Source organism: Lissotriton vulgaris, chromosome 7 (genome assembly GCF_964263255.1).
Source record: "Lissotriton vulgaris chromosome 7, aLisVul1.2, whole genome shotgun sequence".
Classification (NCBI taxonomy): domain Eukaryota; kingdom Metazoa; phylum Chordata; class Amphibia; order Caudata; family Salamandridae; genus Lissotriton; species Lissotriton vulgaris.
Genome location: NC_141695.1, coordinates 752,705,771 through 752,720,697, shown reverse-complemented (window position 1 = coordinate 752,720,697; position 14,927 = coordinate 752,705,771). Strand labels below are relative to the sequence as shown.

Sequence of the window (14,927 nt, the reverse complement as noted above, 5' to 3'; positions counted from 1 at the left end):
CATCATCAGAGCTGTGTGAATAATAAGTGTGTCAGCCCCGTGCCTGAGGTTCATCATAAGAGCTGTGTGAATAATAACAGCTGTGAGCCCCGTGCCTGAGGTGCATCATCAGGGCTGTGTGAATAATAACTGCCGGCAGCCCCGTGCTGAGGTGCATCATCAGAACTGTGTGAATAATAACTGCATCAGCCCCGTGCCTGAGGTGCATCATCAGAGCTGTGTGAATAATAACTGCGTCAGCCCCGTGCTGAGGTGCATCATTAGAGCTGTGTGAATAATAACAGCTGTGAGCTCGTGCCTGAGGTGCATCATCAGAGCTGTGTGAATAATAACTGCGTCAGCCCCGTGCTGAGGTGCATCATCAGAGCTGTGTGAATAAGAACAGCTGTGAGCCCTGTGCTGAGGTGCATCGTCAGAGCTGTGTGAATAATAACTGTGTCAGCCCTGTGCCTGAGGTGCATCATAAGAGCTGTGTGAATAATAACAGCTGTGAGCCTCGTGCCTGAGGTGCATCATCAGGGCTGGGTGAATAATAACTGCCGGCAGCCCCGTGCTGAGGTGCATCATCAGAGCTTTGTGAATAATAACTGCGTCAGCCCCGTGCTGAGGTGCATCATCAGAGCTGTGTGAATAATAACTGTGTCAGCCCCGTGCGTGAGGTGCATCATCAGAGCTGTGTGAATAATAACAGCTGTGAGCCCGTCCCTGAGGTGCATCATCAGAGCTGTGTGAATAATAACTGTCAGCCCCATGCGTGAGGTGCATCATCAGAGCTGTGTGAATAATAACAGCTGTGAGCAACAGCATACTCTTGCACACACTCTCACTGCTCACCAATTCAAAGTTTGCTAAAAATATTATGCAACGCAATGTCATACACAATGCCAATAACTCAAACTTTAATGCTGCGAGACCTATTGCATTGTAATTGCTTGTCTTCCTCACTTAGGGGCGGATTAGGATGGTCGGCGGACGACACCCTATTGGAAATCGGGACCGCCCGACAGACTGTCTGTAATCTCGACATAGGCATTATGATGCAACCCCCACCACGGCGGTCGCAATGCCTTTCCTTTGTATTGCGGCGGGTGGTGCTGGCTGCAGCACACGCCGCAGTACAAAAAGGGGTTGCTTGACATATTCCTGCACTACGTGGAAGGCACCATGCGGTGCCTGCCACATGGTGCAGGGACATGCAGGGGGGCACTGCATGTCCTTTTAATTGTGCTTAAAACTGATGATCTTGTTCTCTTCATCCTTATGTGTATATGAATACTGTGCACTTTTTGCGGGATTTTTCAATTGTACATTCTGTATTTCTTTGTGACAATTTTTTTTTTTTTATAGCAAAGAAGGCCCGCAGGTCACTTGCGCTCTTTTCACCATTTTGCAGGGAATTACATAAATTACCCTTTTTGGCGAGACATCAGGGAAATCTTACTTTGACAACTTTTTAGATGTGTGGACATCAGCATTGCTAATTTTGGGGCCCTTGGGAGAGAGTATATTGTGAGGATTTGTCTTTTTACTATGATGGTGATTTCAAAGTTGTGCAGATAGATGTAAGATGATAATCAATCTGACCACATCATTTTAATCTCATGAATATTCAATACCAATAGTGTCTGACCGGGAGGATGGTAAACTCCCTCGGTCAACTCACCCTGACTTAGGAAGGGGTGTTCACCCCCATCAGTAGGGTTCCTTCTTTTCACAATACCTTAAACCACTCAATAGTCCAAATGTAGCTTAACCTGTTTTATTGCTTCGAATTCCCTTTTCTTTCCATCAGGCCATTCTGATCATCTGTCTCTTTGTATCATTCCTTCCTTGCCTTTCAATGCATCCAGCGGTATTAAAGACCTAACAATGTTTGTAGTGCTGAAGGTATTAGATTTTTTTTTTAAACTGTATTGACATTTTTCGAGAAGCTCATTGGGTCGCACAGATACAGGTACATCACAGCAATTTCAGCAAGAGTGTTGAGACGCAGTAATGGTGCCGAGCCAGTAGCAATAACCAGCAAACAACAACTCAGCGATAATCCCTCAAACTGGTTCTGCACTTCTTAGGGGGTGATGATATGTAATGGAGAACTGAGGGGAGGTATGTAGGGGGCGAGGAATGTTAAGAGAAGGGCTGGTGTTCGTGGGGTGGCGTTGGTCGGACTGTGGAGTGCAGTATCAGTATCCTTGGGATCGAGCCGCTGGATCGAAGGCGACGTGGAAGAAGTATTCCATACTTTTGCCCACTCCATTGTCATCCTCCTCCTCCACCCCTCAGGAGGTTAATAGTCAGTCCCCCCCAGCGCTGAATTCCCGCCGCAGCGAAGGGGTTAATGTGCCTTGTCCATGTCATGCCCTGGTTGGACAATCTAACGTTGATGCTCAGTTTATCATAGTTATTCTTATACTTTTATGATTATTATATTTTATTTATGTAAATTGTTTCCCAAAGTGCAGGCCATACCTGAGAGGTGTCAGAGTCCATAAAGAGACGTTTAAAAGTAGAAAACTGTAAACACATTTCCTCACTTCAAAAAGCCGAGGAGTAAGATAATAACAGTGAAATAAGCAACTAACATTTGGGCTTGAAATACAGAAACTCTGTCAAGCATCATCGGCCCATCGAGAAAATGAAACCATACATTTGGAGACTCTTACAAAATGTTGAATACAGGTGGAGTTCAGGCTCCTGAGAGACGGGAGGAAGAGCATATTATTATTATTATATTTAAATTTGTAAAGCGCTCAGCTACCCGTAGGTTTCCCGGCGCTAACTCAACAGTCAGAGAGGGGAGGTCAGAGGGGAGGAAACTTACATGTTAAATAACCAATGATATTGGTGTTATTTAGACTTTATGTACACTTTGTTTTTCAAATTCATTATATCCGAATACAAAATGTACATGCTAGACTTTGAGGTTCAGATACTCCTTTAAATTTGCCAAGTATTTGCTGTATCCTTAAAATGGAGCCAAATATGAAATTCCTACTCTTTCACCATGGCAGTGCTTTGGAAAAGTGGTCTAACTCCAGATCATGTGTTTTCTCCCATGCAGACAAGTTTGAGAATGGTGAAGTGTACCAGAGAAAGAAAGGCGCCCAGTCTACGAGTGCTGACGAGCCAGTCGCGTCAACTCTTCGTGAGAACACACCAAAACAAGACAGCAGCTGGAGGCGAATTATGCTGCTGATCCTGGCAATAACGATACACAATATCCCAGGTAAGCCTTGTAAATATGAAGTTATAGATATATGTTGTTGCAACTTGGTGTTGTTGCCAGAAATAGATTCTTTCAACCAGCAAACATACAAAGACCTTCTATGAATCGTCGGTTTGATCCCTCGGCTTTCTTTGATGTACTATGTTGCCCTGGTGTGAATGGGAATGCAGAGTACTAATATCATCTCCCATATTGTCCGTCACCATTGATGTGTTGGAGATGGGTGAAGTGTGATGGTAGAATCTGTACTAAAATGATCTAGAACATTGGCTTTCACAATTTACTCACTCATGGAATAGATAAGACTGCTGTTACTAATTGCCAGTCACGTTGGGCACTCATTAAGTAGTTCAGATTGATTGGGTGTCGTCCATTGACTTCAGTCAATAGAGAGAGGTCAATATATATTAATCCTCGAGCCAGTCAGAATTACAATTGATCTATTTTTTAAGAAAGTGTTTGAGTAAAATATGTGATCTGGAAGTGAGGCTCTGTAGATAGCTGATAGGCTGGAGACGGCTGACATGATATTTGAGGGTGATGTGATCATGTTTGTTCTGGCCCTGTATGAAACCTGCAGTACTCTTTGCTTTTCGTTTAACAGAAGTTTTGCCTTTTGATGTAAGTACTGATCCCATTAGAAACATCGTTTTCAGCTGTACTTTAGGCTGAGACTTTGAGAACATTAATTTATAATTTCAAATCAGAAGGCCTTTACTTGATCCAGCAGCCCCCAACCTTATGCCAATAAAAAGCAGATACCCTTGTCTTCGTGTGTTTGAGGCCAGTTATACAAGTTATGTCTCTGTATGTAGCCTCTCCTTGTTATTTGGTGCAACCATCTAACCCAGATCATTGAACTGATGTCTGTGGACAGGGCCCAGATGCTGGCCACACGCTTCTTGCTTTAGCTGCAGACGAGGGTTGGTTCCACTCCATCCCAGCAGCTGTACACTGTCTTCCCAAGCACCGGGTACTGTCTCCCTGCTCCTTCACATGCCTAGCAGGTCACTAGCGCAGACTTGGCTTCACGGCGCTGCACACACCTGGCACAGCGTCTGCCCAACTTTGATCTGTAGGGATCTGTAGTCAGGCAGTTTTCTTTAAGAGTCTGTCACGCGGTTTCTCTCTTTGAGAATACGTAAAAGAAGAGCATCTTGAACGAATCAAATGCCACTTTAATGTAAATTCTTTTGTTGCCAGGTTTGGCATTATATTTACAGATCAAAGCAGAATCTACAATGGAAGCCCTTCAAATAGATGTTATTGTCGTCTGCTATCCATGGTGACAAACCCTCCGCATAAGCACAGTGCCATGCTGTCTTATCTGCGCAGGTGGGCTAAGAAAGATATTTTGACTGTTGAAACACTGTACTGATGCTCCTTGAGAATCCGACGTCAAAGCCAAATCTATGGGAAACGGATATCCCATTGTTGGCAGTAGAGACAAGATGTTTATATGCAGACGTTAGAGAGGTACATGCAGAGAGCAGCGCAGAGTAGAAGACCCTCATTATTCCTGAATTTCAGGGATCAAATGACAGATGGAGTGAAATTTACAAGGAGCCTCATCATAGATATCAGCCTGCTCGAGATAAATTGCAAGCAAATTCCTTTTATGTCCCAGAAATTTAAATACTTTCTTCCGGTGTCCCTTCTAAAGGGGGTGCTGAAAACCCAGAGTCTGTGAAAGGTGGACTGCGCCATCTTCTTTACAGGTGAGGTTTCTCGCCTTGTGCTGTGCAGCAGCACCATCCTGCTTCAAGATTTGTGATTCTACAATTATTATGAAGAGAGAATCCAGAATTCATTAAAAATGGAAACTCCCTTGTGTAAAGGGGTTCTTTACTGATGGTGAACTTCGAACCAAGAACCACTTAATGCAATAATTCCAGTTGGGCAGAGGGGATATCTTTGGATTGATGCAGTCTCCACACTGGGTAGAAGGAAGACATATTTGCAACAAATTGAGCAGAGAAGTGTCACCCCTACAAAATCTATTCATGAATTATGTTTGTCGTAAGGGGATTTCTCAGCTTTATAGATCGATACCCATATGGAAAACACACCTATATCACAAAATGGGAGCGGGACCTAGAGACAAAAATACCTGATGAAACATGAAAGTTGATATGGCAGAGGGCTGCAAGATCCTCCATATGTCTCCATCACAAACAGAACACCTATAAACGTCTCACAAGGGTGGTACTGAGCACCCATGAGATTATACAAAATATTTGGCAGCCCAGACACATTCTGGAAGGGTTGCGGAGAACGTGGCATGCTACTCCTGTGCTCACATCCATGCTTTCTGGCACGATATACTCCAGCTCGTACAGGCAATCACGAATATCACAGTCCCACAGGACCCATTAATGATCTTATTAGGACACTCTGTTGGCCAAGGCCTTTATCCCGTGACAAATCCGCTAGGAAAACCGATCACCCACGTACTACTGGCGGCTTGCTCATGTGTAGCTCAAATGTGGTAGTCACAGTGTACCCCACGCTTGCTTTATTTTTATTTATTTTATTTTAATTTCTTTTATAGCGCTGGAATCAATCCCGTAAGGGTATCTCCGCGCTTTGCCAGCTATAGGGTTATCAGGTAGTACATCCTAAGAGTTAAGTGGAAAGAAACGCTTCTTGAAAGAGGAGGGTTTTTAGTGTCTTTCTGAAAGATAGGTGATTGATGGTTGTTCTTACATCAGTGGGGAGTTTGTTCCACAGGGCAGGTCCAACTGAGGAGAAGGCCCGGTCTCCTTGTCTGGATTTCTTTGTGGCCGGGGGTTTTAGAAGGGCTTGGTTGCTTGAGCGGAGAGACCTACTGGGCTGATACAGCTCCAGAGATTGAGAAAGATATTTAGGACTTGCTCCATAAAGGCATTTGTGAACTGTGCAGCAGATTTTAAAGTTGATGCGCTGCCGTATAGGGAGCCAATGCAGTTCTTTCAGCAAGGGTTTGGAGGGAGTCCTGGCTGGTGCACCCATGACCAATCTTGCTGCCGTGTTCTGGACCACCTGCAAACGTCCTACTGCATCAGCATTTGCTAATGTCAGCAGGCCGTTACAGTAGTCCAGGCGACTGGTTACCAAGGCCTGTACAAGTGTCTTTCTATAGGTGGCAGGAAGATATGGGAAGACACGTCTTAGTAGGCCAATGGTGTGGAAACACAACCCTGCGATGTAGTTGGTGTGTTCCTTCAGGGTCAGCTTTTGGTCCAGCTTCACCCCAAGGTTCTTTACATGAGGTTTAGATGTAGGTACTGGGCCGAGATCTATTGGCCACCAGTCAGGGGACCAAAGGATGTTTGCCTTGCCAAAGAGCATGACCTCTGTTTTTGTCACATTGCATTGGAGGCAGTTCACCGCCATCCAATGTGACACCGCTCTCATACCCTCAGCAAAGTTCTCCTTGACTTTAGGGCCAAGGGAGCTGAAGGGATAGAGGAGCTGGGTGTCGTCGGCGTAGGAAACCGGTATGAACCCATATTTCCGTACAATCTCAGCAAGGGGGGCCACATATACATTGAACAATGTAGGGCTAAGGCATGATCCTTGTGGCACCCCCTTCGTGAGCCCCCTTGAGATGGAACGGAAGGGGCCCAGGCTGATGGATTGCGATCTCCCGGAGAGGAAACTCTCCAACCATGATAGTGCTAGGCCTCCAATTCCAACTCCCTGCAAACGGCTGAGAAGAATGTTATGGGACACGGTATCGAAGGCTGCGGACAGGTCCAACAGCACTAGAATCATGGAGCCGCCTCGATCTTGTGACATTTTGATCTGATCTGTCACAGAGAGAAGGGCTGATTCAGTGCTGTGGTTGGGCCTGAACCCAGATTGAGATTGGTCCAGGCCCCCTGTCGCCTCGATAAAGCTAGAGAGGGTGGTATTGACGTGTTTCTCTGCCAGTTTGCTGATGAAAGGAAGGAGAGAAATCGGGCGGAGGTTGGAGAGTTCTGACCAGGGCAAGGTGGAATTTTTACGTATGGGGTTCACTACCGCTTCCTTCCAGGCTAGTGGAAGTTGACCCTCAGCAAAGGAGAGATTTAGCAGTTTCTGAATAGGAGGTCCTAATATCTCAATTAAAGGGGAGATAAGTTTGGCGGGTATTAGGTCAGTAGGTGAGCCAGTCTTTATTTGGTTGGTGAGTGTGATCAGGTCCTTGATGGTTATTTCTGGAATTTCTTGAAGAGTTTTTCCAGACGTCAATATTGGGGAGAGTTCAGGGGCCTCAGTTTCCAAGGGATCTGAAACTGTAGTGATTTTTTTGTATATCCCTTCTATTTTGTCCTCAAAGAACTGTGATATTTCATCACATAGGACTTGAGTGAAGGTGTCTGGACTCTCACACACTTCAGGATTGGTGAAGGTCTGAATGATTTTAAATAGCTCTCTTGTAGAGTTGCCCGCCTCTGTGATTTGGGTGGTAAGGCTTAATTTCCTTGCTTTTTTTATATTTTTGTAGTAGGAGGTCATAGCTTCCAAGTATCGGCTCTTATCTTCCCCATTGCCTGTCCGTCTCCAGAGTTTCTCCAATTTTCTGCATCCCTGCTTTTCTGTTTTAAGGGCCTCAGTGTACCATGCTTCCCTTTTAGCCATGGTAGTTTTTTTGATATTTTTCTGAGGGGCAAGAGTGTCAATAGCTGTCATCAGTGTGGAGTTAAACTTGAGGAGAGCAGTGTCGATGTTGTCAGAATTGGAGAATATCGGCTGTTCCCATGTTTGTATAAGCTTATCAGAAGTAATTTTATGCCATGGTCTACGTTTTGTGGACTGAGTAGCTAGGCGATTCATGGGATTGGACAGGTAAGGTATGGAGAAATCTACCATTTTATGGTCGGACCAGTAAATGTGCTTGGGGGGATAGCAGTGGACGTTGGGATGGGTAGTGAGGATCAGGTCCAGAGTGTGACCACCTGAATGAGTAGGTCCACTGTTTCTCGGATGTAGACCTAAAAGAGCAAGGTCCGCCAGAAATACATTAGCATCCGTATGATCATCAGTATCAATGTGGAAATTAAAATCTCCAAGTAAGAGAAAGTCCCCATTAGCTTTCATGTGGGGGGCTAGCAATTCAGTAAGGGCAAGGGAGAACCCGGCATTGGGTCCAGGCGGGCGATAAACTAATGCTCCTTTCCAATGTACCTTGGGACTAATTTTTAAGTGAAAGATTAGAACTTCCATGGTAGGTAGCATTACTTGTTCTAAGACGCTGATATTCAGAGTGTCTCTGTATATGATAGCAATCCCGCCTCCTACCTTCACGGGGCGGTCTAGACGAAGAATTTTGTATCCCATGGGTATCCCCAGGGTGATAGTGGGGATAGTATGGGGTTTCAGCCATGTTTCAGTTAAGAAACAGATCTCTGGCTGAATGCTATAGATGGTATCCCATAGTTGTATATGGTGTTTGGGGAGTGATCTGACATTTAGCAGAAAGCTTTTCCAGCCTCCATGGGAATCTGTGCTATCTATGGGCCGTCCGACAATGATGTGAGAGTCTGTAGCTTGAAAACCGCATTTCATGCAGGAAAAGGGACCCTCGGGACAGTTTAGTGTTCTGTTGGTACACTTATATTTCCCCTGGGGTTGCAGTGCTCTAAGAGCAGATGGAGCATACCTGATATGAGGGGTAGACATAGGACAGTCCATGTAGGCAGAGGCTGAGTGGGTGGCCCCTGGCCCCGTCCTGTCGCGGACGGGCGCAGACGGGCCACTCTTTGGCTACTCTTCGGCGATGTCATCGGCTCCCCTGCGCGCGAACGCTGCGCGCTCAGAGGGGGCGAGGGCTAAATAGCCCCGTCAGCCTGTCCGCTAGAGCGCTAACCGCTCAGCAAACCCGGAAGTGGTGTTCTCCTCCCCGATACACAATCACGGGGAGGCGGGGAAGCGAGCGAGTGCTCAGGTAATGCAGTGTTCTCAGCGTGTATGTGTGCAAGTGTGTGCACTATTTTAATCTAGTGTCACAGATGGCATAAATTCGTAAAATCAATTCTAACAATTCTTTTTAAAATCTCACAGGTTAAATCATGCGCAACACGCTGCTTTCAAAGGAAAGTAAAGTAGAGCGGACTGAGCGTCCAAGCCGGCCAGCGGGTCCGGGAAACACTCACACTGTCCCCCCTGCCTTATGGTGGGGGAAGGTGTGGTCTACATAAGCCATGGAAAAACTGCCAGCATATTATTATCTATGATAGAATGCATACATTTGAGAAGATTTTGCGCCTGTTTATGACCCATATAAAAATCGATTGAAGGGGGGAGGTGCCACAGTGACTATGTCTCAGACTCTTAGTCGCTCCAGCATCTGTGTCATGTCCCATTCAGTCAACAACAGCTTGGACGCTGCCTGCCATTGACTATGGATATCGGAGATGGTGGTTTTGTTGAATGCCAAATGTTATCCCCTTTCGCCCATCATTTTACGTTCGTATTCTTGATGTATTCATGTCCCAGTGGCGCAGTTAAGGAAAGAATGTGGTAAGTGTTTTCTCATGTGTACCCTTTCCCTCCGCTTCCCTACCTTATTGTTGTTAGTCCCAAAAAAAAGTTGTAAAAAAAGATTTCATTGAACCTCCATTTTGTATCTTCTTTTATTGCCATCACAAATGCAATAGTGCCCTCAAAGAACTTCACAACATCACAAAGCAATAAAATTCCAAATAAAATGTATCAACAGTCTATATAATCATCCTGCATCCACCTTAGTCCTCTTTTATGCTGCTAGTAATCCAAACATTACAAAACTTCTGAAACACTCGTTCACTGAACATGCATCATCTTCTTTGTGAGCAATGTCACTGTAGATTATCTGGAATACAAATTGGTAAATGAATATACCTTAAACTTTCCTTAGCCTAAACCATAAACTTAATACAATTGTCTTTAAGAATAAACTACATATCCTTATCCTTACCATAATATTAAAAATACTAACACATCATAAATACTTTAAAAAGAATATATTTGTATATATTTTTTAGACACTAGGTTGAGGATGGAGGGATAATGCTAGCCTCTGTGTCTTTATTGCATTTTTTTTTTTATATAAAGCGCAAACTAGACCTGAAGGTATCAAAGCGCTTTACATGAACACCAGTTGCGTTATAGACAGACGCATTCATTAGGGCTCGCAAGAGAGCCCTCTTGAAGGGAGTTTTAAAATAGACCTGCAAATTCCACACGCTCGTGCGTGTGATTTTCTTTTAGTGGCCTGCTATTGGCCTTTCATTGTTTGCTATTTTGTAAGGTAGACAACAATAGGCCCGAGGCGGGCGCATAGCTCCGCCCCTGGCCTATTGGTGTCTATTACGCGCATTTCCTGACATATGCTTTCAATTAATTCAAAGCATATGGCAGGAAAGGCGCGCGCGCGGCACCACTCACAAGCTTCTTTTTTTTTTGTGGATGTGGTGCCAAACAGAGCATTAATCACTCCTCGCCTGTGAACTCATGCACCCCCTCCTCCGCGTCCCCACCTCCGGCTTTCTTGGTCCCCGCTGCTGAGGCTGCGTCCTCCGCCCCGCATCCCTGCAGCAGCTCTAACTGAGCTAAAGTTTATCGCGCAAGAAAACGCCCTTTCCTGGCAGCAGGCCTCGGAGAAATGCACGCTCAGAAACAAAACAAAGGGGCGATCCTCGCAGAGACGCCCTTGATTAATTTGATTTGGAACAATTAGAATAACTAATTTTAACAAGCATGTCAGTTGCTTGTTTACACTTACAAATGAAACATGTTGCAGTTGCGCTGATTATAATAGTAACAACACGTGTTGGCTTATGCTGGGGTAAGCAGACCAAAAACATGGCAGAAACGGCTGGCACTGCGGGTACATTACCCAAACTGGCACGCACGACTGCAATTAATGATACCCTTCACAACTGCGAGCATTAGACACGGGATACGGCGTGGGCCACGCAGAAAGGAGGCCAGGTATGTGACAGGCTGCCACCGCGCACGCTCTTTCACCATCACGTCACGTGCATGTATTTGTGGTGCTCCTGAACCATGACATTTAACGAACATGTTATTCATGTACAGAGTTTAGATGCCACCGATTTGTCGTTTGATAGTGCTGCAGGCAACAGGTGGGAACTATTAAGCCACTAATAATGTTCATGCAATCGACCTCAGAGGGATGAAAATCTGAGACGGCCCTGTGAGAAATGGAATATGTAGCCCAGTGTTTACATCATGCCTAGGCAGAAACTTGCGTTTGTCTCGTTCATTGTTTGGACGACTCAGAGCACTAATTGAATCTGAGGGGGGCAGAAGCGTTGGGGAAGGGTTGCAAAGGAGGGATGGTGGAAGTAGGCGAACATTCTCTAGTTTTTAGGTTGAGCCTGGGAGAGGCATGCAGTAGTGGAGTATGGCATTAAAGCCCCGCCCACTCTCCGCCCATATTTTTAATTGGCTTATGTCATTGTCCTTCGTAAAAGCTGGCTTCTGAGTCGTTAGTAGGGTTGTTATCCTTCCTTGGTACCGCCTTGTCTGCATTTGTTACCTCCCATAATGACTGGACCTTTTACTGGTGGTGTTACATGGTCTACAATATAACTCTGTGAACACTTCTTTCTTTAATGCTCCTACCCTATTTCACCCACGACATCACAGCACACCCCAGGCTTTGACTACTGTATTTATTTAAATTATTATGCGGTCTGCTTTAACTATAACGGCTGCGCTTATTCAATTATTTTATTTACGGCACGGTCTGCTTTCAGTTTAGCGGGTGAGCTTAATTATTTATTTTACAGGTGGGGGCTTTCACATTAGCTAGTGCACTTATTGATTTTACTAATTAATAGCGCGGGCCGCTTTCACTTCAGCGGCAGTGCGGAAAGTTTCTAAATTATGTTTGCTTTGTGTGAAAGCGCACCATATGCGCTTTCACTTTAATATTTTCCGTGCCCCTCTGTTTAGATGCTGCTCACTGTAACCTGAACACGGCTAGCAGCGTCTAAAGAAAGAGCCACAGCCAACATTAAAGTGCTCTCACATTTGCAAGAGTTTGAGCTATTTACATTAAAAACAACAATGCCTTTTTTATGTATGTGTTGAGTTTAAAACACTTACATAAAAGGCATTGTCATTTACAATGCCAATCGCTTAGACCCTAGCAAAAGCTAGACCTATTGCATTGAAAATGCTTGTTTTGTTAGGCACAGGGAGATTAAGTGATTTGCCCAGAATCACAGGATGTTGAGCGTCTCAAACCCGGTTCCCCAGCTTCGAGGTCGACTGCCCTAGCCATTAGGCCACATCCTCTCCCCATCTTAATTCTCTCTTCATAATATCTGGAGAATTGCCATTTCATTACAAGACCTGAATCTGTCATTATACTTGTTGAAAGTCCTCATTGTAACATTACGGTCATATTCAGTAGAACGTAAAGAAAACATTGCAGACACACCTGCATTTGACCAGGCTGCAGCCTTAAACATTTCAGTCAAGTTTCCACCTGATTGAAACACCTTGTTCACCATAGCGTCTCTTTAACAGTGAGCTCCAAATCTTGTAGGTCCATGCCAGAATCACTCATTAAACATTAAACCCATCTCGAAATTGTAGGAGTAAAGAATACGTTGAAAGACTTTGCATAGGATATCAATAATAGATCAACCTGACTTTTTCTGTATTCCAGCATTCTGTTCTCATGAATTTGTATGCAATCTACACCACACAACTTTTTTTCACTCTTCGAAACCTAGATAAAATATACATTGTATTTGATCTTTTCCACACTTCAGAATGTATCCCATATGGATTGCAATATTTATTTCTGGTTTCTCATCCCTTGACATCAGAAAGCCTTCTGAAAGAAATGTACCAATAAAGTTGCCAACTTTTGACTGTGCTGTTTCAAACTTAGATAATTATTACCCGGTCAGGAATATAAATTATCAAAAATCTGCCTCAACATCCCATAATCAGTCATTTTGATCAAGGCAGTCTCTTGAGTCCAATTCCTTATATCACTACAAATTAACACATTACATCCTACTGAACAACCATTCACCAATTAATGTTGTGCTGAAATTCCTGCTCTACACAATTAATAGCTCTGCAGCTCACTCATTCATTTAAAACACATCTGCTAAGAATTTGCTGCTTCAGTTACAGGAGCCACCATGGAACCCAAATACCTCCCCAAGCACCAAGTATGTCATGTTTTCCAAAACCGTTTGTAACATATACAAGTCACTGAGCCCCAAGTCGCATCTAATAACTCTTAAGTGTGTCCCGAACAACGTGTGGCTCTGCCAAAACCTGATATTCTCCAAACCAGAAGGTCCAATGTTCTTGCCTAAACCATTAAATGTTTTTCCTATTTTGGGCTAATTAACAACCCTTATGTCACTGGAACTAACAATGGCTCTTCTACCACCAATTTCATAATCCCTGGAAACCAAACCTATGATGGCTAAAAAGGCATCACTAGAGTCAGCTTGCATCTCTCCCTTCTCACCTTCAACAATGCTCTCCGTATCATCACGTATGGTGGGAACGCATATCCTCCATGCATATTCCATTCTGATGAAGACTTCTAACTGCAGATTCCTCACCTTTTAAATACTCCCCCAGGCATGCAACTGATTCTGGAAAATGTTCAGCAGTGCCCCTGCGCACTCACAGGTGGTTCCGATGACTTCACACCGAAGTCACTCTGTGCCTGATTTGGCATGTGCTTGCCTTTATGGTAGCCACCTACACACGCTGATATCAGTTCCTTTTTTTTCGCACCAACAGACATGGATTTGGGGGTACCCCGCATCGCTACGAGACTTCTTCTAAATGTTCAAGATCCAGTTTGCAAGGGATTGTCACCTTCCATTTCTACAGGGTTTAAATCCTGTGGGGAATGTTCCAAACAAATGTCTGTGACTGACCATATGTTGTTTACCTGTGGTGTCTTGAGTCAGATCATTAATCCAATGCCTGCAGTTATTGAACCTTGATGCACCCCAAGGCCATTTGGAATCGAGAATCTAAGCTTTTTGTGGCAAAGCACCACAAGACCCTGTGCCTGGATCAGTTGAAATCAAAATGTAGGTCCCGCTTCTGAGGTTGCCCTCGTGAGTGGTCTTCTTGTGCTCCAAGTCCTCAGGGAAATCGGAAAAGAAGCGCAAAGATGTTCAAGCAGGACTCTGGCCCATCCTAGCATTCTTGGTCCCCTGAGAAGATACAAGGGCATCATTGTGCCTCCAGGTCGCGCTCCTGAAGTTGGTCCACTTGTTGGTGGATTCTGACCTTTGTTCCATGGCAACCGGAATTTCTGAGTCTGTCATTAGAGAAATTTTGAGATGCCATGCTGTGCATTTTTGATATCTTACCAGCTTCCTCAGTCGTGTTATGGGTTCCAAGGAGCTGAGAGACTTCTGAACTGGGGGTCAGCTGGTGGGTAAGCCCTCCGCGCCTTTCGGGCCCTCTGGAACTACTTCAGCCTCTGCATTGTCTTTGGTACCGGGCCCCTCCTCAGCAGCATGATCTACATCAATCATAATTCACTGACACCAATGCCGGAGCCGTTAGTGCTGTCCGACAATGAGAAGGCCCTGTCCTGACTTCTACTGAGGCCACACGATCCTTCGTCTGAGCCTCAATCCACTTTACCATCCTTCTGACGTAGACAGGGCACCTGTACCTTCTGGAAAGGCTCATGTCCTCCTTGACTTTCTGGCATGGGTTCAGTCAA

General features: G+C 44.8%; 1 protein-coding gene across 2 annotated transcripts in view; it reads left to right on the top strand.

Annotated features, from left to right (window-relative positions):
* Positions 1 to 14,927, top strand: part of SLC39A11 (solute carrier family 39 member 11) — a 2,411,801-nt gene that overhangs the window by 1,479,492 nt on the left and 917,382 nt on the right. For both annotated transcript variants that reach the window (XM_086930982.1, XM_086930981.1), the window contains exon 6: positions 3,062 to 3,226. In XM_086930982.1, coding sequence (XP_086787108.1) covers positions 3,062 to 3,226 — 165 coding nt within the window. The remainder of the gene's footprint in view (positions 1 to 3,061; positions 3,227 to 14,927) is intronic.